Here is a 21,182-nt window from a genome sequence, read left to right as displayed (position 1 = left end):
CCTTCCTCCCTGTTGTTTTGAGGGGTGTGATATAGGAAATGATCCAGCAGTGTCAGTGGTGACGATGGGCTCTCCTGGATCTCAAAGATGCTGCTTGTTGCCCTCTCCCTGTTTGTTACACGGGGTAGAGGAGTATTTATTCTTCTGTTGGGAAACCCGCTTCAAAAAGGGTTGGTAGATTTTCCGGTAATCCCTTCGTTCCTGAGGCCTATAGGAAGACTTGGCCCAGAAATAAGATCTTTGTTTTGAAGCATATCACGTAGAAGCCGAAGAAGAAGTGAAGGTTTTTGTGGTGAATTTCGATATTTTCATCTTCTCCATTGTTGCATCAGTCTCTTCAGAGAACAAGCCCTTGCCATCAAATGGAAGGCCTTCGATCTTATCTTTCATGTCCTGTTGGAGAGAGGCCAAACATAGCCAAGCATGATGTCTTAGGGTGACTGTTGCTGTAATGGACCGCGATGCGGATTCTGCCAAATGTTTGGCAGTGCTCAGCTGCTGACACGTCAGATTGCCCGCTCTTTGTAGTGTCTTTCTGAATTGGGCTTTTAACTGGTCAAGAGAAAGCGTGTCCAGGTCTTTCTCTAAGTTCTCCCATAGACAGTAACTGTATTTTGCCATACAGGCCGAATAATTGGCCACCTTGACGGAGAGGCAAGAGGTGGAATAAAGTTTCCTGCCCAAAAGGTCCAGCTTCCTGTCTTCTTTATCAGCAGGAGGGGGGTGTCGCCTGCCGGAACATGAGGTGGTAGCACAATCAATTACTAAAGAGTTAGGCACAGGGTGCTTGAACAAGTAGGTATTGTCCTGTTCCTGGAACCGATAGAGAACTTCAGTTGCTTTGAAGTCGGGTTGGACGTATGGGGAACTTCCCACGCACACTGTGCAGCATTCGATATTATCAGAAGGAGAGGCAATGCGACTGGTTGGGCCGTTTGAGAGCGAGCCATAAAATTATACACGGGGTCATCAATCATTTTTGACCTGTGAAGTGAGGTCGAGACCCAACACTGTAGCCATGTTTTCAACATGGAGAAGATATGCTTTTAGCTCTTCTGTTGGTGAGACATGAGATGGTGTGGCCACATCTGGGGAAGGATCAGCCTCCACGGTCTCAGTGTCAGATTTAAAGTTGGAGGACCCATGGTGACTGTCATCTGAAGCACGTGGTGAAGGAGAGTGCCAGGGGCGTCACTGGTCAATGTGATGGGCTAGATGGGCCAACACTCTCTGTTTGTATCGCCATGAAAGATAATTGCAGTCTCGCAGTTTGAGTATATTTTGTTGAGATTACGACCTGGGTCTGCGTCGCAGTAGTCTGAATCTTCCAGTTTGGGGCTGAATGCGCATCTCCTGCTGACAATGTTTGAATTGGTAAAGAATCCAGCCGCCATACCCTGCTCTCACCAAAGTCGTATGCCAAGCCAGGGGAAGTAGTGCCAGGCAAGGCGGGTTCATTCGATGGAGAAGTTGCATGGCTGAAGCTGCAGGTGTGCCAAGGTGTCGCCTTCAAAAGTTGGGTCGCGGACAGCACTTTAGAGGTGGGATTCGTAGGAGCAGAAGGCTCCTCTTCCTCCACTTGTGGAAAACCCTTAAAGGTTGATGGCATAGTTGTATTGGACTCCAGCATGTTCAGTAGAGACTGAGCTGCACTGGGATCCAACGTTGCTCCCTCAGTGTCATCAAGGTCCTCTTGTTCAAGTGCAAATGTCATCGGCGCTCTAAACCGAGGAGTGACCATAGAGATCAAAGCTGGGGTATGAAGGGTTGATGGTTGTTCATCTTTCCTCGTTGTTGAAGGGGATCTTATCGGCGTCGGTGCTGGCATTAAATCCCCCGCTGGTATCAGCTGCCTCAAGGTTGGTGATGTGACAATCGGAGGCACGGTCGATATCAACGGGGTCAATGTTGTAATGGCCTCCGTCAGGTGTGTCAACACCAAGGATTCTACCGGCATCGATGGATTTTTCGATGTCAAAGTCTCTCCTGAGTTCAACGGTGGGTGCTTCGACATCAAAGTTGGAGACTTTGTTGAAGCTGCACGAGCCTTTGATGCCATGTATGTCGGTGTTGATAGTCTCGATATCAAGACAAGGAGTATGTCCTGAGCTAAGGACGGAGACAGAGTCGAAGCTGATGTCGAAGGTTTCCGGGTCTTTTTGGTGGGTTCAATTGAGGAAGCCATCTTTCCCTCCTGCCTCTTCAAGGTGTGTGGGGCTTTACCAATGGGCATCGAGGTTTTAGATTGGTTAGATTCCAGGTCCCTTGAGCCATGTGATTGAGGAGACGGTTTCGATGTAGATGGCGCTGTGAGAACGTCGTCATAAATAAAAGCCCTCAAGCTCAATTCACGGTTTATCTGAGTTTGCTTGGAGAAGGCCTGGCAGATTTTACACGTTGAGCTGTTATGAGCCTCACCCAAACACAGCAAGCACAAACTATGGGCATCTTGGGAGCGCAACTTAGCTTTACATTTTTTGCAGCGTTTAAAAGTCTTTTTGGACATGGGAGTATCCATATTTTTCTTTTTTAGTCAAGTACTCACAAACGTAGTCAGATATCAGTCTGCGGTCAAAGCCAAATATCAGTCCGATCCATCACCAGTTAGAGGAGTAAGACAAGAGCGTTTTCCGAAGGCTGTCCAAGGTCTATAGCTAAATATCAGTCCAATCTGTCGCCAGTTAGCAGGGCAAGTCAAAAACGTTTTCCAAGTCAGTCCGTAGGTCGATAACAGTAGAAACCTTCTAGAGAAGCAATTTATAAAGGAACCAGTACAAGGAGCCGCATAAACTGAATGTACCAATCTCCATGGCGGTTGCAAAGGAACTGAGGTGACTGTGCTTCCTCCCGCCTTAAATAGTCATGTGGTCACGTGGGGCAGGGCAAAGCCGCCGTAAGGAGCTGTGGAACTCAACACCGAGAGGCTTCCGCGCAGGTGCAGAACCCATTCTAATGGATTCAATGGATAACACCTGCCTGACTGTGTAAACAAGAAATAATAATATCACCATCAGCCAACTACAAAAAAACAACTTTGAAAATACAATACAAGAAATAGAAAAAACAACAAAATACAAAGATCTACAAATAGAAATTGAAAGGCTGTGGCAGAAGACGACCAAAATAATCCCAGTAGTAAAGGGCAATTCCAAAACACCTTGAAGAGCACCTCAGCATCATAGGGGCCACAGGAATCACCATCAGCCCATTATAAAAAGCAACTTTACTGGGAACAGCCTATATTCTGCGACGATATCTATAATAATAAGAGCAACAGTATTGATAATGAAATTCAGCCATCCCAGGTCCTTGGGAAGGACTTGATGTCTGGATAAAACAAACCAGTCAATAACACCTGTCTGATTGTGTTAACAAGAAGTAATAAGAACAGGGACTTAGGACAAATCCAAAAAGAGCAAAAGTAGAAAAAACAACAAATAGCAAGTGCTGCCTCTGTAAAGAAGCAGATGAAACAGTGGACCACCTAATAAGCTGTTGTAAAAAGATTGCACAGACTGACTACAAACAAAGGCATGACAAGGTAGCAGCAATGATACTCTCGAACATCTGCAAAAAATACAAGCTACCTGCAGTTAAAAATTGGTGGGACCACAAAATTGAAAAAGTTGTAGAAAATGAAGATGCAAAAATATTATGGGACTTTCAACTACAAACAGACAAACATCTGCCACACAATACACTAGATATAACTGCAGTTGAGAAGAAGAAAAACAAGTCAAAATAATCGACATAGCAATACCAGGTGACAGCAGAATAGAAGCAAAAAGAAACATAAAAAATAACAAAATACAAAGATCTACAAATTGAAATTAAAGGCTGTGGCAGAAGAAGACCAAAATAACCCCAGTAGTAATTGGTGCCCTAGGTGCAATTCCAAAACATCTTGAAGAGCACCCCAACACCATAGGGTCCACAGAAATCACCATCAGCAACTACAAAAAACAACTTTATTTGGAACAGCCTACATTTTGCTGCGATACCTGTAACAACAACAATATTGGTAACAAAATTCTGGCATCCCAGATCCTTGGGAAGGACTCAATGTCTGGATACAACAAACCTGTCAATAACACCTGTTTGACTGTGCAAACAAGAAACAATAATAATAATAGATTATTTCCAACATGATAATATTAAACACATTTTAAATAGTCTAAGAATTAAAGCAACATTTTATTATTTTCTCAACAAAGGAATATCTCCTTACCCAATACATTCTTTTTGTAATTCATTGTTTCTCATTGTTTCTTGATCTAGCTGCATCTCCACTGATTGCTTTAACTCTAGTAATTTCTTCACGTGTTTTCTTTCATCCTCAAGCTTTTAAAAGAATATAATATTTTTACAGAAATCCACCAAATGGCACACATTACATCACCATCTAACAGTACACACACACAGTTCACACAATCAGAATTATGGTAGGTCTCCTACTCTAATTCAGGAGCTGTGCGCACTCCCAGTTGCCAATCATGTGTCAGTTAAAAACAACCAACCAGTCAGAAGCTGGGAGCTTGATTGTCTGCTAAGCAGCAGCTGAGCTGGAGGATCTCCTCCTACCCAGCAGCTGTACTCGGCTGCTGAATGTAGGAGGAAAAATCCTCACACCCAGCAGCTGCTTAGCACAAGACCACAGATGGTGCCTCCAATCCGGGTTTTCACTGATGAACAACAGGCAAATGGGCACCTAGTGCTGGACTAGGACCGGGGAGACCCGAGTTCAAATCCCCATTCAGCATGAAACCAGCTGGGTGACTCTGGGCCAGTCACTTCTCTCTCAGCCTAACCTACTTCACAGGGCTGTTGTGAAAGAGAAACTTAAGTATGTAGTACACTGCTCTGGGCTCCTTGGAGGAAGAGCGGGATATAAATGTAAAAATAACAATAACAATAACATACAGCTCCCAAATTAGGGTGGGAGGCTTCTCCTACCCCTATTCTGACCGTGTGAACTACCCAACTGAGTTGTATGCAAAGCAGGGGGAAGGGAGCAATATAGATATTCACTGACAAATCCATGCAGAGTTTTGTTTTATGTGGGTGCCAGTTTGGGCAAAAATATTTTCCCCTCCCCCTGTAATCTAAGAAGGGGAGAACTGAAAAGTTCTCTATTCGAATGTGGCCATCAGTTTTCTATATGTTTCTTTGTACTCCTTTGATGTAACTTCCAAGTACAATAATGAAATCTCCAAATGTATGTTTCCCCATTTCTTTCCTTCTTCTTTGAATGCTTTGCAATCTTGAAAAGCTGGGTTTCTAAACCTGTTTCCTGAGATTTTCTTAAAAGAAATTATTTTTAAATTCACGTATGTATCAATAGACAGGCTACTAAAACTGTTTTTAGGCTAATATATTTTGTGAACTTGTATGCAAGACCGATATATTTGCTAACTTGACAAAGAGGCACCTTTTACCGTGGTGATTCTCTTTATTTAGCAGGGGAAGAGTAACTGGCCCTATCCACCCCGAGCATAGTACCTCCAGTGACTGTTGCTGGTATCTACTGTATCTTTTTAGATTGTGAGCCCTTTGGGGACAGGGTTCCATCTTGTTTGTTTGTTATTCCTCTGTGTAAACCACCCTAAGCCATTTTTGGAAGGGCGGTATAAAAACCAACCAACCAACCAACCAACCAACCAACCAAAAAAATATATCATGAACTGGTTTTCCTAAATTGTATGAATTATTTCAGGGGTTTGGGCTTATTTTATGGGACATGTAATGTTGTATTTCAAGCAGGAAGAAAACTAGTCACAATATAATAACAACTTATCAATAATTCTGTATGGTCTTACATGAGACATCAGCTCCAGTTTTTCTGTCTCCAGCTCAGAAACACGAATTCCAAGCTTCGATCTTGATTTCAGTTGTTCTTCCAACACACTGTGAATATCTTGTGCATTTTCAGAAAGCATATTTTGCTTTTGCACCTATGGAGTAATGTTGTTGTTGTTTTTAAAATGAAAAAGCACCCCAGGATGGATTTTTGAAATAATTAAGCAGGCATTTATACAGAAACAAAGGCTTAATTACTATGCATGAAGTGGATCACCAAATTATGACCTGCAGATTGGAAGCACCTCTGCAGGTTCATTCTCTGCTGCCCTTCCACTCCTTGGGAAAATGCAGGGGGTCCTAACCTGTGGTGCTCCAAATGTTGCTTAACTACAACTCCCATCATCCCCAGCTACTATTTATTGTGGCTGGGGATGATGGGAGTTGCAGTTCAGGAACATCTCGAGTACCACAGGTTGGGAACCCTGGGCTAATTCACTCTTTCCATTTCCCTTGCTGCAGTATTGTTTGCTGCAACATCTGAATTAGGCAGAATGTAGTAGGTGCTAACCACAGCTAGCTTCCAAACCACAGACTGATAAACACTTCAAACAATCATTTCAGCCCCTAAATTCCAAATAAACACACATTTTAAAGGTACTGATACTCAGTGCAAATTACATGCAAGCATAATCTGAGAATGCCAGGGATTGTACGTCGAACTAAATCAAATTTTAGTATTACTATCATGAATGTTGAGTTTGCATTCCGCTTTTCTATCATGAGAGGAGTAAATTTGCAACTTCCATTTCTGGTTTAAAATCACCTGCGATCTGTTGTTGCATACAAGTTCAGCAAAAACTGGTTGTTAACCAACTGTGGTAGAACAAGCAGAATTTGCCTGGCCGATACACAACAATAAATTTGTTCATAAATAAGCAAGTTGCACATTTTCTCCACTCGTGCAAAGGGAGAGGGGAAGGCATCCAATATGGAGGCTTATGACAATAACACAAAACTTGTGACTTAAATCATGGTTTAGCATGATGTTTGAATCTGGCCACTAGCTCAAAAAAGACACAGAAATGGTAACACTGTGGAATAGAAATTTCAAGTTAATATCAAGTTTATTTTCAATCTAACAATTAAACAAGTTGCTTACCGGTAACAGATAATGTGGTAGTAATCCACGACATTCATAAATATTGGGGTTCTGGGCCTGCACAGACCAATTCGGGTAAAGTTTGATAGCTGCTTGGGACACCTCCAGCCGCCTAATATGCATCCTCTTATATTAGCAGTTAGGCATCCCTCTTTCAGTTTCTTGTTAGCCGGCTTGTGTGTGTGTGTTTGTTTTTAGTAGCTTGCGCTCTGCTGCAGGGATGGCTGAGAGGATTTTATGAATGTCATGGATCACTACCAGATCATCTGTTACAGGTAAGCAACCTGTTCATCTGGATAGTGATCCACGACAGTCATAAATATTGGGTGACTTACGAGTTTCCCTGTTGGTGGTGGGAGCCTCAAGCTACTGTAGCACCCTTTTAAGAACTGATCTCCCAAATTTTGCCACCGCTGCAGAGCAAAAGTCCAAAGCATAATGTTTTACAAACGTCTGGTCTGTAGCCCAGGATGCCACCATACAGATGTCTTTGTATCTTATTCCTGACAAATGTGACACGGAAGTTGCATATGTCCTCGTTGAGTGGACTTTCACAGATCTTGGCAGAGTCACCTTCTGTAGTGCATAGGCCATGAATATTGTCTCTACTAGCCAATGCAACACCTGATAGTGTGATGGTGAACAGCCTTTATGCTGTCCCTTGTAACATACAAAGAGCTATTTTGTTTTCCTGATTTCATTTGTCCTTTTCAAATAGAACAACATTGCCCTGTGTACATCCAGAGAATGCACTGGGTGTTCTAAGGCTGTGGATGGGTTTCTGAAAAATGTTGGAAGAACCACGTCTTGGTTTAAGTGGAAGTCTGTGACTATTTTTTGTCTGAACTCTGGGTCCACGTGCATTACCACCTTTCCCGCATGGAACTTAGTGTAGGGCTCATCCATGCGTAGTGCTAGGAGCTCACTTACGCTTTGCACTCATTATTGCCAGCAGGAAAACTGTTTTAAGTGTTATCAGTCTCATGGGTGCTGTTGCCATTGGTTCAAAAGGCGAGTACCAGCAAGAGGCTCCAATGTCCATGGGCTGCCGTACCGGAGGGTAGACATTGTTTATGCCCTTCATGAAGCTTTTGCATTTCGGGTGAGAAAACACTGTTTCCCCATCCCATCCACTGTGGCGGGCTGATATTGCTGCCAAATGAACTGTAATCGATACATTTGCAAGCCCCTTTGTTTTTAATGATGTGAGATACAGCAACACTTCCCTCAATGTTGCGTTGTTGCGCTTAAAGGCTTTAGTTCTCACGTAATTGCAATAGCTTTTCCATTTGGCATTATAATTTCTCCTGGTGGAAGCTTTTCTCTGGTTAAGAATAATTTTGTTCAGTAACCTATCCTCCACACCGTGAGTTTTAGCGTTTGCAGGTTTGGATGCAGCAGCTGGCCTCTTTCCTGACATTTGGTCGGGTCGTTGAGGGAGACGCCTGTAGTTTTGTCCAGCCAGTTTGAGTAGTTGTGGAAACCATGGCTGTCTTGGCTGCCATGGGGTGATCAGGATCCCTTTGGTTTTGCCTTGCAGCATCTTGGCGACCACCCTGTTCAGCAATGGATATGGTGGGAACAAATAGAATAAACTTTGAGTCCATTGGAACTGGAACACATCGCCCTTTGAGTGCTGCTACTACTACTATGGATATTTATATATACTGCTCTTCAACAAAATTCTCAAAGTGGTTTACATAGAAAAACAAAAAAATACATAAATAAATAAGATGGCTCCCTGTCCCCAAAGGGCTCACAATCTAAAAAGAAACATAAAGCAGAAACCAGCAACAGCCACGGGAGGGATATTGTGCTGGGGCTGGATAGGGCCAGTTGCTCTTCCCCAGCTAAATCTTAGAGAATCACCACTTTAAAAGGTACCTCTTTGCTCAGTTAGCAGGGGTTAAGAATGCCCCATTCTTGAGCAATATTGTTTGCATTTATTGTTCTCCTGGTTTACCGAAAAGAGCTCTACCGTTGGAATTTTCCAACGCGCAAATAGTTCTTCTAGAATATCTGGGTCCATCTCCCACTCGTGTTCCTGCAGAACCTTTGTTCTGCTTAATGCATCCACCAATATGCTGTCTTCTCCCTTTATATGGATGGCCACCATATGGACTCTCCGTGCAATGCACCAATTCCACATCTGTAGACTGAGTTGACATAACGTCCATGGCACAATCCCTCCTTGATTGTTTATATATGCAATTGCAGTGGTGGTGTCCATCTGTATCTGGACCACTGGGTTTAATACAGACTTTTGGAATGATTTTAGGGACTTGTGCGCTGCAAGCAGATTTTGCTGCCTTTGTAATGACTGGTCACATTGGTAAGTACACTGGTTGTAGACCTGCTGTCTTTCTCATAAAATTGTAGACTGGATCATCTAGATCTGTAGTTTTATGTTTAAGGTCCAAGCCCATTATCTCTGTCATTTCTGCTCTTTGTTGATGGTAGGATTTCATCTCTTCTGTGGGTGATATAGAAGGGGCTGTAGATACATTCTGATCTAGTTCAGGGATGTGTTCAGCAGACTCTTCTGGTGGAGTCAGTCGCATAATCTTGTTCCTCATCTGATGAGTCTCCATGTTCTACCGTGGGGCCTGTGGAAGACTGTGTTGCGTCACTATGTCCAGGATGGCCCTTGCGAGCATCTTCCCCATCATGTCTGGGATTGCCTTTGTGAGCATTCACCCTGTCTTCTGCTGAAAAAGTAGTCCTTACAGCAGAAGTCTGTCTCACGCTCTTTTCCGATGAGGAACTTCTCTAATCTGTCATAATCACAACTGTGTCCCTTGCCAACATGGTTTGTGTTGCAATATTTCTTGGCAAAGACACAGTCTGTGCATGCCTTGTTGCAAGTTCTAATGGCAATTGTGTTTGTGTATGAGTTGGAAATGTGGAGGAGGAATTATTGGCGGAGGCAGGAAATTTGTTTGGATAGCAGCAACCTTATTCTTTGCAAGCTGCATGGTCATCTGCACTGATGTAGCTTGGTATTCATTTCGCAAAGGTGTGACTTGTGTAGCCCTCTGCATCATTTATGGGGCTTGTTTCTCTATTTGCCATTGCTTAAATTGAGAGTACTCCTCTGGAGATAAAGTAATGGCATCCCCCCATCCTCTGTCAGGCAGCAACCCCTGTAACGGGGTGACTCCATACAAGCTCCTAAGGGATGGTGGCTTTGGCACCGGAGGAATCTGTTCAGGTTCCTCTCCCTCTTCAATATTGAGCCCTTGACTCAGGAAGCCTTTACAGGACTCAGTGCGTTCTCCAGTAATGCCACTTTAAGGCGGGCAGCTTGACTTTTAAAAGTCTGTCTGCAGAATGAAGCGCAGATTGAACAGGCTGCAGCACTATGCCCCTCACCCAAACACAGCAAACACTGCTGATCTCCATCCGTTGAGGGGAGTTTGCACTTGCAGCTCACACACCTTTTAAAGGTGGTTTTCTCCCTCAGAGACCTCGCACTCATGTGAGGTTCGTGGAGGGGTTGCCAATTAGAGAAGTAATGTTCTGATCCTAGTCTAGCCAGTAAATGCCACCGTGTAACTATGTTTTAATCTCCAAATGTAGAAGTGTCTGTTAACTGTTCTGTTAATCATGTGCCATCCAATCTTCCGATACTTGTTTCTATCTGTAGGATATTCTTTGCTGATCTGTGTCCTAGCCAATTTAACTGGCCTTGTCTCAACAGTTCTTTTCTGAGGAGCTTTAGTGATACTGAAGAAGTGATTGCTTTGGCAGTCAGAAAGAAACTGAAAGAGGGATGCCTATCTCCGAATATAAGAGGACGTGGAGCACATGCAGTAGGCAGTTGGGAGGCATCTCGAGGAGCTAATGAATTTTAACCAAAGTGGTCTGTGCAGTCACAGAACCCCAATATTTATGACTGTCGTGGATCACTATCCAGATCTGGTTCTTCTTAGGAAGGAAAAATATAGAAATCCTGGCTTCAGTTTACAGTTCCAAGCTAGTTTTTATCAACCACTGCTGATTTTTGTGTCATATCCATGCTTTCCTTTTAGAAGACAAGCCTTTTTCCATTTTTGCAGCTTCTTTTTTTTGTTAGAAACCGATTGGTGAGAAAATGTCCGTGGGTGTTCTTCTGGAGCAGACTAAGACTGTATTCCTCAGAGGTGATTATGGTTAAGAAGAAATGAACATAAGATACAGTCCTCAGCCTGTTCTCTGTTTAAAGGCCTTTTAAAAAGGTGAAACATTTTGTCCCTTTTAAAGACTCCACAAGGAGAAAGTTAAAGTCTCATCTCTTCTTTTTAAGAACCTCTGGGCCAGACTAGGAGAAAATTATAACTATGGAGATTAGAAACAGCTTGGCTTCAAACACTGCCTAGGAGGGATCTTTGTTGGAGATGGACTTCCAGTGCATCGACCTTTTGCACCAACTATCCTAATGACCACTAGGGGCATTGGGAGTAGAGATAGTAAGTAAGGGTCTCCCTGACTGTTCTACCTATCTCTACTCTATGACCCCTGATATGAATCTTCTGCACTTCCTGTGCTGAGTCACAATCCTTCCTTTCCTCCTAGATAGAAGATGGAAGCATCACTCTCCCTCCTTACCTATTCATTATGTAGTCCTTTAGATTAGGTTTAGGTCTTTCCTATCCAAGTGTATTTAACCAATAAATATTTAGTATTTAGTTCTACAAGGATCTCCATATGTTTTCTCTAAATAGCTGCAACAACTAAACCATCCTCTGCAACCTACTCTGTAATTGGAGTGTGCTCATTCCTTAGTGCTCTGCTGTTTTACCTATTGAGGGTAAAAATTAACAACCTCTAACAATCTTCCCCTAAAACCAAAGTAGCATTGGTCCTTACCTGAAGGAATATTCTGCGCAGTGGAATGGAGTTCATCTATAAATGTGTTAGCTTTTCTTACTTGCTCCATGACAGGGCCAATGAACCTCAAGCGTGACTGCACATCTCAGGAGGGGATCCCCCTTGTGTCCCCAGTAGAAACTGATGAAACTCTGTTGCTATCAAAGACAAGCACACTAGAACACCAAGCAGACCGAAATATGGTAATCTGAAAACTCAGGACATACCGAGGTGGCAGCAGTGTGTGTGTGTGTGTGTGTGTGTGTGAATGGAATGTGCTAAAAATTCCAAAAAACTCCTGATCTGTACAGGGTATCATCCTCATCCCAGAAAGGCCCACTCTGCTGACCAATGTGCCTATTGTAGATTATCTTCCACAAGATGTGGTGGCAGCCAACAGCCTGGATGGTTTTAAGAGGGGTTTACATAAATTCATAGAGAACAGATTGATCAATGGCTACCAGTCTGAGGGCTATAGGCCACCTCCAGCCTCAGAGGCAAGATGGCTCTAAATGTCAGTTGTAGGGGAGTAACCGTAGGAGAGAGGGCATGCTGAATGACTGGTGGGCCACTGTGGCATCTGGTGGGCTGTGTGAAACAGGATGCGCGACTAGTTGGGTCTTGGGCCTGATTCATCAGGGACTTTCTCATGTTCTTATGAGGGAGAAAGACAAGCGGAAGGAAGAGAAATGCACTGCACATCTGAAGCCTGAAAGTACACGAGTCTCCCCCTCACCCCTCTTTCTCTTCCTCCCTCCACTCCCCCCCTCTCACACACACCGTTAACTCCACTCTGCACCACACACCCTTTCTGGAGCTGCTAGAATGGAGAACATTATTTTGACTTCTTCAATTAAGTCTTTTCTCTGGGTTCCTGGGCCTTTCCATTCTTGGCTAAGGCTGGCTGCTAGAGGAATTCAGCCAGAAAGAGCTGAAGCTAGCTAGCTTAAAGTGCCAGCTCCTCTGACCTACCAAAACTCTGTGGAGGAAGAGAGAAAAGAAATTCTGGTGTGAGTAGTTGCAGGAGGAAGGGAGGAATCAGCCAGCCACAGCAAGTGGGAAGGAATGCTTCCGCTTCAGTACATGGCAACACGGGAAGAAGCATGGAGGCTGGGGCCAATGCTCAGCTTTCTAGCCCCTGCTCAGGGACAGGGAAATGGAGCTCCTTGAGCCAGCTGCCAGTTTGATTCCCCTGGGCTAAACCATGAGAGAGAATGACAAATCTAAGACCACCATGTTTCCCATCTGGAGTGAGACAGGGCAAAACAGGAACACAAGGGGGAGCTCTTCCTGACATGAAAAGTCCCACTTGAAGATCAATGGTTGTGTCTTGGAGCAAGTGGAAGGAGCTAACCTGTTTATGGATGTACTCCTCCACTGTCTTAGAAGTATCTTTCTGTGGAGAAAAAACTTCGAGAGAAAGCATATTTCTTAAACCCTCACCAATCATTTGGCCAAGCTAAAATGCAGGCATGATAAAAATACAGTGCTGTTTAAATGATCAAATGTTGTTCTCTTCAGTGGATAGAGCTTATCTAGTAGTGGGTTTCACCTTCCACTTGTTTTAGAGGCAGGACTATACAAACAATTTTGTACTTCGTTTCCTTCAGTTTCAGGATGCAACACAGTTGGGGGGGGAAAGAGAACTTGGCTTTTAACCCCTCCCTCCCACCTCAATACATTCTGTAACAATGTGGGTGCAGTAATCCCCCAAAACATACAAAAAAGATGCGACAAAAGGTCATCCCCAGGACTTAGACTATTGTTTTTTGGAGAAAAAGAATTGTCTCTATTTAAACTGCTTCAGCAAGACAAATCTTATGTGGACCCAGATAACCTCTACTCAACAGAGAGCAACACATCCAACTGTTCACCTTATGACAATCTGAAAGACATGCTAGTACTTAACATGGGAAAAGCCACTCACATTAGACAGGCAGTGAGGCCAGATGAGACTGACAAAGTTGTGCATTGTATGTTAGGGGAATGTAGATTTTATCCTCCTGTCAAAGTACTCTTGAAACCTTTTCCATCATGGAAGGAAACTAAACAGCCTTTCAGATCTATGAAATTCCCAAGGCAATTTAAATACACCATCATGTCTATACACACACTCAATGTATACCATAACTTTTCCTTGAGGTGTTTACGCTCAGAACAAGATAAAAATGTTTGCAGTTTACTGAAAATATCTGGTCAGTAAAGCCTGTAGGGTCCAGTGTTCCCTCTAACAGGGATTCCCAGATATCGTTGACAACAACTCCCAGCATCCCCAGCTGCAATGGCCTTTGGCTGGGGATTCTTGGAGTTTTGATCAACAAAATCTGGGGATCCCTATTAGAGGGAACACTGGTAGGGTCCCCCTGTTGAAAGCAAAACCGGATGAACTTTTAAGGTAAATATAGGTAACAATCTTCTGTAGATGCGAGTCACTACACCGACCATCTGCATTGGAAAAAAGTTTCAAATTGACAGACAGACAAAACCAAACCAAAACTACCCTCTCTTCATATGATCAGAGACAAATGACTGGAATGTCAGGAATCTTTAATTTACCTGGTGACTTAGTTGCTCCTCTAAATTGATATTTGATGTTTGTAAACTTGTTATCAATTCCTCAAGATGATGATGAACCTGTACAAACATATACAAATTAAATCAGTCAGTTATACATTCTTCAGGATTAATGAAGGGAAATTCCTAAAAGATTATCTTTGGATGTCATGAAGTTACACTCATGATTCAGTAATGTTTAATTAATCTGTTTAACGTGTTTGAAGATGAAGTACGCTATTCTGTCACTCCAAGGTCAAGAAACACTTAAAATGTAGAGGCTAAAACTAATAGTTATTCACCAATTCCTAAGACAATCGCTGCTCCAACACCCTTTCCAGCAGATCACATTAAAATCTTCAATTGCAGGATATCATAAGGAAATCCAATAGAAGCATCAGTCTTCTTCCCATTAATACAAAGGCTGACTTACAGAGACGCTATCTTGCAAGTCTTTCTGAAGTATCTCAATTCTACCGGTTTGTTGTTTAGTTGTCGCTTCCAATCTGGCATTTTCTACTTCAAGTCTTAAAAGAAATTAAAGAAGCTATTTTAATTTGTAAATTATGAAATATTTGGAACACACACAATGTAACGACATTTTATTTAATCATCCATATGTGTATGTGCATGCACAAGTTACCATAACATATCCATTCAATGCTATAAACTACCTATCTATCTATATCTCACAACATTCTTAAAAGTACAATTTCAACATACTAGCAAAAAAATTTTTTACCTCTGTATATGCTCCTCCAACTGTTTTATAGTATTATTTCTTTCTGATGAAACTACAAGCAGGTCTTGCAACTTCTGACATTCCACACTTGTTTCATGTTCCTTAGCATTCAAAGCACTTCTTAAATCATGAATATGTCTTTTAGACTGAATGTATTGTTCTTCTGATTCTTGCAGCTATAGAAACAAAGCAGCAAAATTTAAACACTATTGGCTAAAAGGGCTGGTGCATACCTACCTGATTCCCTCCCGCCCCAGTTTACCTAGTAATAAAGAACAAAGTGGCTGTGAGACAAGAGAAAGTTACTTTAATGCTGCAAAAGGCTAAGACTGTAGAAAGCCAGTTTGTATAGCCAGCCCTCTCATTTTTATGGAGCTGCCCTTTTTAAATTTTCTGTCTCTATCAATCTATAGTAGCAAATACAGGTACAAAATTCGATTAGTTTAAAAAGTGTTGCCTTTTAAATTGGCTACAGCTCCATTGGTCTAACTTTATTTTTCCTCCAAATGAGCAGTGCTTTAACCTTCATCCTGAGTCCTGTTTTTTACAAGAGCAGGGTTCCCTATTCCCAAGTAGTCCCATTGGTTACCTTTAATCACTTTTCCAGACCACAGAACCTACAAAAATGGCATATTTCACTTCTGGGGGGGGTGTCCACTGATGATCACCCACTCCAAACATGGTGCCCTATGCGACTGAACAACTCAGTGAAAATGTGAGTTGTTATTTAAGAAAAGTGAATATTTCAAACCCAACACTAATGAGGATCCAAACCTCAACAGCTTAGTTCTCAGCATTTCAGGTGAAAGGACACACTGGCCAGGTCCAGATGTAGCACAGAACTGTGGGTACAATGGAACAAGGGAGAGGGGCCTCTCTCTAGTCATTGAGACTTCAGAGAGGCAGGGGAGCTGGCAATGTGGGCTAACATCTTGACAGAAGGACAGCCTGCACAGCCAATCGGACCAGAGCGAGAGAGGAGCTTCCTCCCTCAACTCCAGCCCCGTTAGGCCCAAACTGCAGTGCCAGCGTTTGAATGTAACATTGGCACCGCAAAACCAGAGTTAGGGACAGTGAAACTCCACTCTGACCGAAGGTACAGAGTGGAGTTTGGCGAGAACTGCAGGTCCCTTTTTGCCCTTAACTCTGGTTTGCCAAGTTCGGATGTGCAGCTTTGGAAACCAGAGGTGTAGTGACCATCGGTCAGGGGAGTATCTAGGGTAGGGCAGGCAGGGCACGTGCCCCGGGCGCCACTTGAAGGGGGTGCCATTTTGTAAAATTTTAAAAAAATTAAGAAATGGCTGCCAAAAACAAAATGGCCACCGTGCATGCTCAAATGGCATCTGTGAGGCTCTAGGTCATGTCAGGCATTGCAGAGGCCATCTGAGCATGCACGGTGGCCATTTTGTTTTCAGCGGCCATTTCCCCCCCCAAAAGATTGTTTTTAAAAATGGCCACTGCACATGCTCAAATGGTACCTGCAAGGCCCTAGAGGCCAGTGGTAGGAGGGGGAACCTTTGCAACCACCCCCCACAGCCTTTAGGAAGCCCCACCAAAGGGACTACAGGTAAAAAAAAATAAAAAATTAATATAAGACACTGTACACGTATTCAGATTGACTCTATGTACAGAGAATCAGGGCTTGTGAATACTGAGCTGAATCTTATGAGCTAGGATTGTATTCATTTCTCTTACTTTGCTTCTTGTGATAAGTGAGTTAAATGTGATGTCTTGCTAATATGGCTACTAATGGTGAGTTTGTCTTTGAATCAGTGTGAAATCCTTAATATTAAGGCCCCTTGGGAGTTTCTTGCTCTCTTTCTCTCATTTTAACTGTCTTTCTGAAATACTAGAATATATTCCAAGCAGTGACACAGTTTACTCTGCATATCCTTTAATTATTTTTAGAGTATCTGGGAAAAGTCAAATTCTGCATTGATTTTTTAAAACTTATGTAATGGTGATGCTACAATGCATAGCAGAGAATTAGACAGACACTTCTGTTTAGTTTTCCAAGTACACCTCCACATAGTATTTGGGTATTTCATGAGCCCCAGCATACTGAAATTTGTAGTTTTCCAGCACTTTTTGGTCTGGCTACGTCCACTGCTAAATAGTTTTTGAAATATTAAAAGATTAATGAGCCTGACTTGTATTTTTCAGCTGATATTATGGTAAAGTTATCTGAAAGTTGGGTGTCAGATGCTTGGATGGGGGGGCGGCGCAATTTCAGTGCTTGCCCTAGGCGCTATTTTCCCTAGATACACCTCTGCCGCCGGTTTCCTATTTTGTCTGAACATGGTCACTGTGACTGAGCTAAAGGTAACCATCACAGGTCCAGGAGCTGGTCAAGTGCACTCAACACAGCAGTCTACCACAATTATAAAATCTTTTGATGCTTTCTTGTCAGCTGTCCTTGGGCACACACTTCTTGGGTAATGTGCCGACTTCTGTCCATCCAAGCCAGACACAGATGACAGTGGTTCCCTTTGTGAATATGATTGCATCTCTTGGGGTTATGTCCCATAGGGCCTAAACAGGTCACCTCCATGATCAGGAGAGCCTCTACCAGTTGTACTCTGGGAAAGAAGTTATCCCCCACCACAATACTCTGAAGGCAGGTTCAGATGAACACAGCCCTGCACAGATGCTAACATCAGGCTGTGGTGAGAATGCAACTATCTTGATGTCACTGGTGAACGTGCTAAGACACTGTTGGCACACCCTTCAAATCTCATGAGATGGGCACTTGTATGAACTGCCCCTTTAAACACACTCCCCAACAGAGTTCTGGAGTGCATGTAGAGGGGTGATTCACTTGAAGAAGCCACAAGTATTGTTCCATGGCTGTAAACACTGCAGCACAACATGTAGGCCTACTTGTCTTTGTTGCAATCCTCCAGCTTGCTTGCCTAAGGTAAACCTCTCTTGTCAGTCGGTAGGATATTTCAGCATCCCCGTGTTGCTTTCCCTTTTCTCAGTGAGTTGGGCAGAGGGCATAGACTGACAGTGTCTCTGATTGTTGCACACACTGTGTGTTCACATGTGATGTCTACAATGGGCCAGTGATTAAGTGGTTGTGGTGTTGTATCCCACCAAGAGAAGTGAGAAAAGAACAGAGATATATTATGGATGGTTGATCAACTGATGCCAGGCGTTTTGAAGTTGACAAGTTGTGTTTACTGCTGTTGTGATCCTTTTGGCTTTGCTCTGCTGGCTAAAGATGTTCTACCGTACCAGCACCTAGAGAAGCTGCCAGTAAGGAGGAAAGTTGACAAGAAGGACAGGACAGATACTTTCCATTTTTAGTTTGCTCCTGCCAGCTAAAGACTTTGCTGCTGAGAGAATCTACCAGCCAAGGACTATATGCTCAGGTCTGCTATGCTTTCTCTGCTCCTCTGAGGTTCTGCGTAACCTCTTCTAGCTATTGACTGTCTACAGCTGGAGTGAGTGTTTGCTGGGAAAGGTTGGCTGGTAGCAATTTTATCTCCACAACTATAAATACCTAGGAGAACCACAGCACAGTCATTGGGTACAGCCAGTGTTAAGGGGTCAGCCTTTGGTGGTGGTACTGAGGCCAGGGGCAATTCCTCATTTGTGGAAAGAGTTGGGTTGTTATTCAGATAACTTCATTGAGTCTTGGGTGAGTTTAGGGTTGTCAGGAGATGGAGAGGCAGGGTGTGTGTCAACTAATATAGGTTGCCTATTCCAGTGATGGTGGGGAACAGAAGTTGTGTTGGTAGATCAGCAGGCTGTTATAGGGGAAAGGAAATCAGAAATTTAATAGTCGTTTTGACTTCTGGCTGTCCTGCCACCTCTTTTACCTTGGGGAACAGTACCAACTACCCACAGAGCCTCGCCTTCTTCCTTTGCAATGCCAGGCTCGTAAAAATTGGAAATAATCCATAATTATGATTATTAAATTATGGTTCCAATTAAAAAAATGGAAATCATCCATAATTATGGGTGAAGGAGCCAACCTTGTGTATTACAGAAACTTGGTTGGGGGAGGCTGGTGGCTGATTTGGTCCTAGTTTCTTCTTCCTGGGTACTCTGTTGAGCAGCTGAGGCGGTGGGAAGCAGGTGGGTTGGGAGGTGGAATGGGTGTGGTCTATATGAAGGTCATCTCCCTTACCAGGATCCCTGTCAGAGTACCTGACTCTGTCAAATGTGTGTACTTAAATATGGGAACCAGGGATAGACTAGGACTTTTGTTAGTGTTTCAATCACTCTGCTGCCCAACAGAGTCCCTAACTGAGCAGACAGACTTGGTCGTAGAATTGGCATCTCCAAGGCTTATACCAGGCATCCCCAAACTGCGGCCCTCCAGATGTTGCTGAACTACAACTTCCAGCATACCCAGCACAAAAAAATTGTGTCTAGGGATGCTGGGAGTTGTAGTTCAGCAACATCTGGAGGGCCGCAGTTTGGGGGTGTCTGGCTTATACTGTTGAGGGACATCGATGTTTACTTTGGGACCAATCTGCCTGGGGTGGCTCAGGAGTTCATGACAACTATGGGCCTATCCCAAGTAACCTTGAGACTGACGCATATTGCTGGTCACACACTCAAGTCCCCCCCCCCCCCATGATCAGGTGGTGTTCTGTGGGTGGGGAATCCTGTGATTTCCTCATTGTCATGGACGGATCACTATTTGGTTAAGGTTAGACTTACAAACACATCCCAACTCTACAGGGGTGAGCGGCCTATTAGGATGGCCTGCCCAAAAGGCTATTGGATCCAATAGGATTCCAAGAAGCCTTGGAAGGATTTAGTGATTCTTTGGTGCCCTGGTGGATAACTGGATTTGTGAACTCACTAGGGCGGTAGACATGATCACTCTTAAGAACCCTCTCTGACCCGTTTCAAAACTGGCCTCATGGTACTCAGAAGAATTACAGGAGCTGAAGCAGCAAGGTAGGCAACTGGGGTGCAAGTGGAGAAAGACTCAATTCAAGTCTGACAGATTACAACAGAGAACATTTAAATACCTCTGCTCTGGCAATGCATGCGGCAAAGAAGTTCTTTTCTTTTTACATTGCATCCACAACCTAACATCCAGCAGAGTTGTCCAGGGTTGTGTGAGGGCTGGTATAAGGCCCCCTTTCCCTGAACTGGAACCGGAACCATCAGTTACCTGTTGTGATGTTTTTAATGAGTTTTTAATGGATAAAATCTCTCATATTAGGTGAGAGACTCCTCTTATATGGTGAGATAGGATTGTTTTCAGTGTGTGACTCCTGAGGATGTGGACAAGCTGCTTGGAGCAGTGTGGGCCTACCATCTGTTCTCTTGACCCTTGCCTGATATGGCTTATACTATCTGGTAGAGGGTTTATAGACATAATAAATGCTTCTCTGGAGGAGATTTCTTGTCTTATGCTAAGATTTGTAATAACAAAAGTCCTGGTAGACAATATAAATGCTTTTCTGAGGGAGGGCAGGGTGCCTTCTTATTTCAAGGAGGCAATATTAGACCTCTTCTGAAAGAGCCTGCACTGGATCCCTCAGTATCTATAGTAACTATAGGTCTGCTTCCAACCTTTCATTGCTGGGCAAGGTAATTGAAAAGGTAGTAGCCTCCCAGCTCTAGACAGTCTTGGGAGGTAACTGATGATCTAGACAGATTTCAAACTGTTTTTTGGGTGGGCTATGGGGTGGAAACTGCCTTGGTCAGCCTGATGAAAGATCTCCAATGGGGAATTGACAGAGAGAGTATGATTCTGTTGGTCCTTCTGGATCTTTCGGTGGCTTTCAATATCATCGATCATGGTATACTTCTGGATCGGGGCGGGGGGGGCAATTATTTGCATTGGTACCACTCCTATGTCTCAGGCAGATTCCAGTTGGTGTCACTTGGAGACTGTACTTCAAAATGAGAGTTTCTGTGTGGAGTCCCTCGGGGCTTTTTAGTCCCTTCAATGCTTTTAAACATCTATATGAATCCCCTGGGAGACATCAGGAGATTTGGTGCATGGTGCTATCAGTATGCTGATGACACCCAAATCTATTTCTTCATGTCAGTGATATCAGGAAAAGGCATAGCCTCCCTAAAATGCCTGCCTGGAGGCAGAGATGGGCT

The 21,182-nt window shown here is 43.5% G+C and overlaps 1 protein-coding gene across 5 annotated transcripts in view; it reads right to left on the bottom strand.

Annotated features, from left to right (window-relative positions):
- The window catches only part of LOC128327012 (ankyrin repeat domain-containing protein 26-like), a 241,575-nt gene that overhangs the window by 51,207 nt on the left and 169,186 nt on the right, over window positions 1-21,182 (bottom strand). For all 5 annotated transcript variants that reach the window (XM_053255066.1, XM_053255067.1, XM_053255069.1 and 2 more), the window contains 5 exons: window positions 15,102-15,277; window positions 14,793-14,886; window positions 14,363-14,440; window positions 5,817-5,951; window positions 4,229-4,341 (listed from right to left, as the gene is read on the bottom strand). In XM_053255066.1, the coding sequence (XP_053111041.1) occupies window positions 4,229-4,341; window positions 5,817-5,951; window positions 14,363-14,440; window positions 14,793-14,886; window positions 15,102-15,277 (596 nt within the window). The remainder of the gene's footprint in view (window positions 1-4,228; window positions 4,342-5,816; window positions 5,952-14,362; window positions 14,441-14,792; window positions 14,887-15,101; window positions 15,278-21,182) is intronic.

Source organism: Hemicordylus capensis, chromosome 5 (genome assembly GCF_027244095.1).
Source record: "Hemicordylus capensis ecotype Gifberg chromosome 5, rHemCap1.1.pri, whole genome shotgun sequence".
NCBI lineage: Eukaryota > Metazoa > Chordata > Lepidosauria > Squamata > Cordylidae > Hemicordylus > Hemicordylus capensis.
The sequence above is the reverse complement of the archived record's forward strand: the minus strand, read 5'-3'. Positions and strand labels throughout refer to the sequence as shown.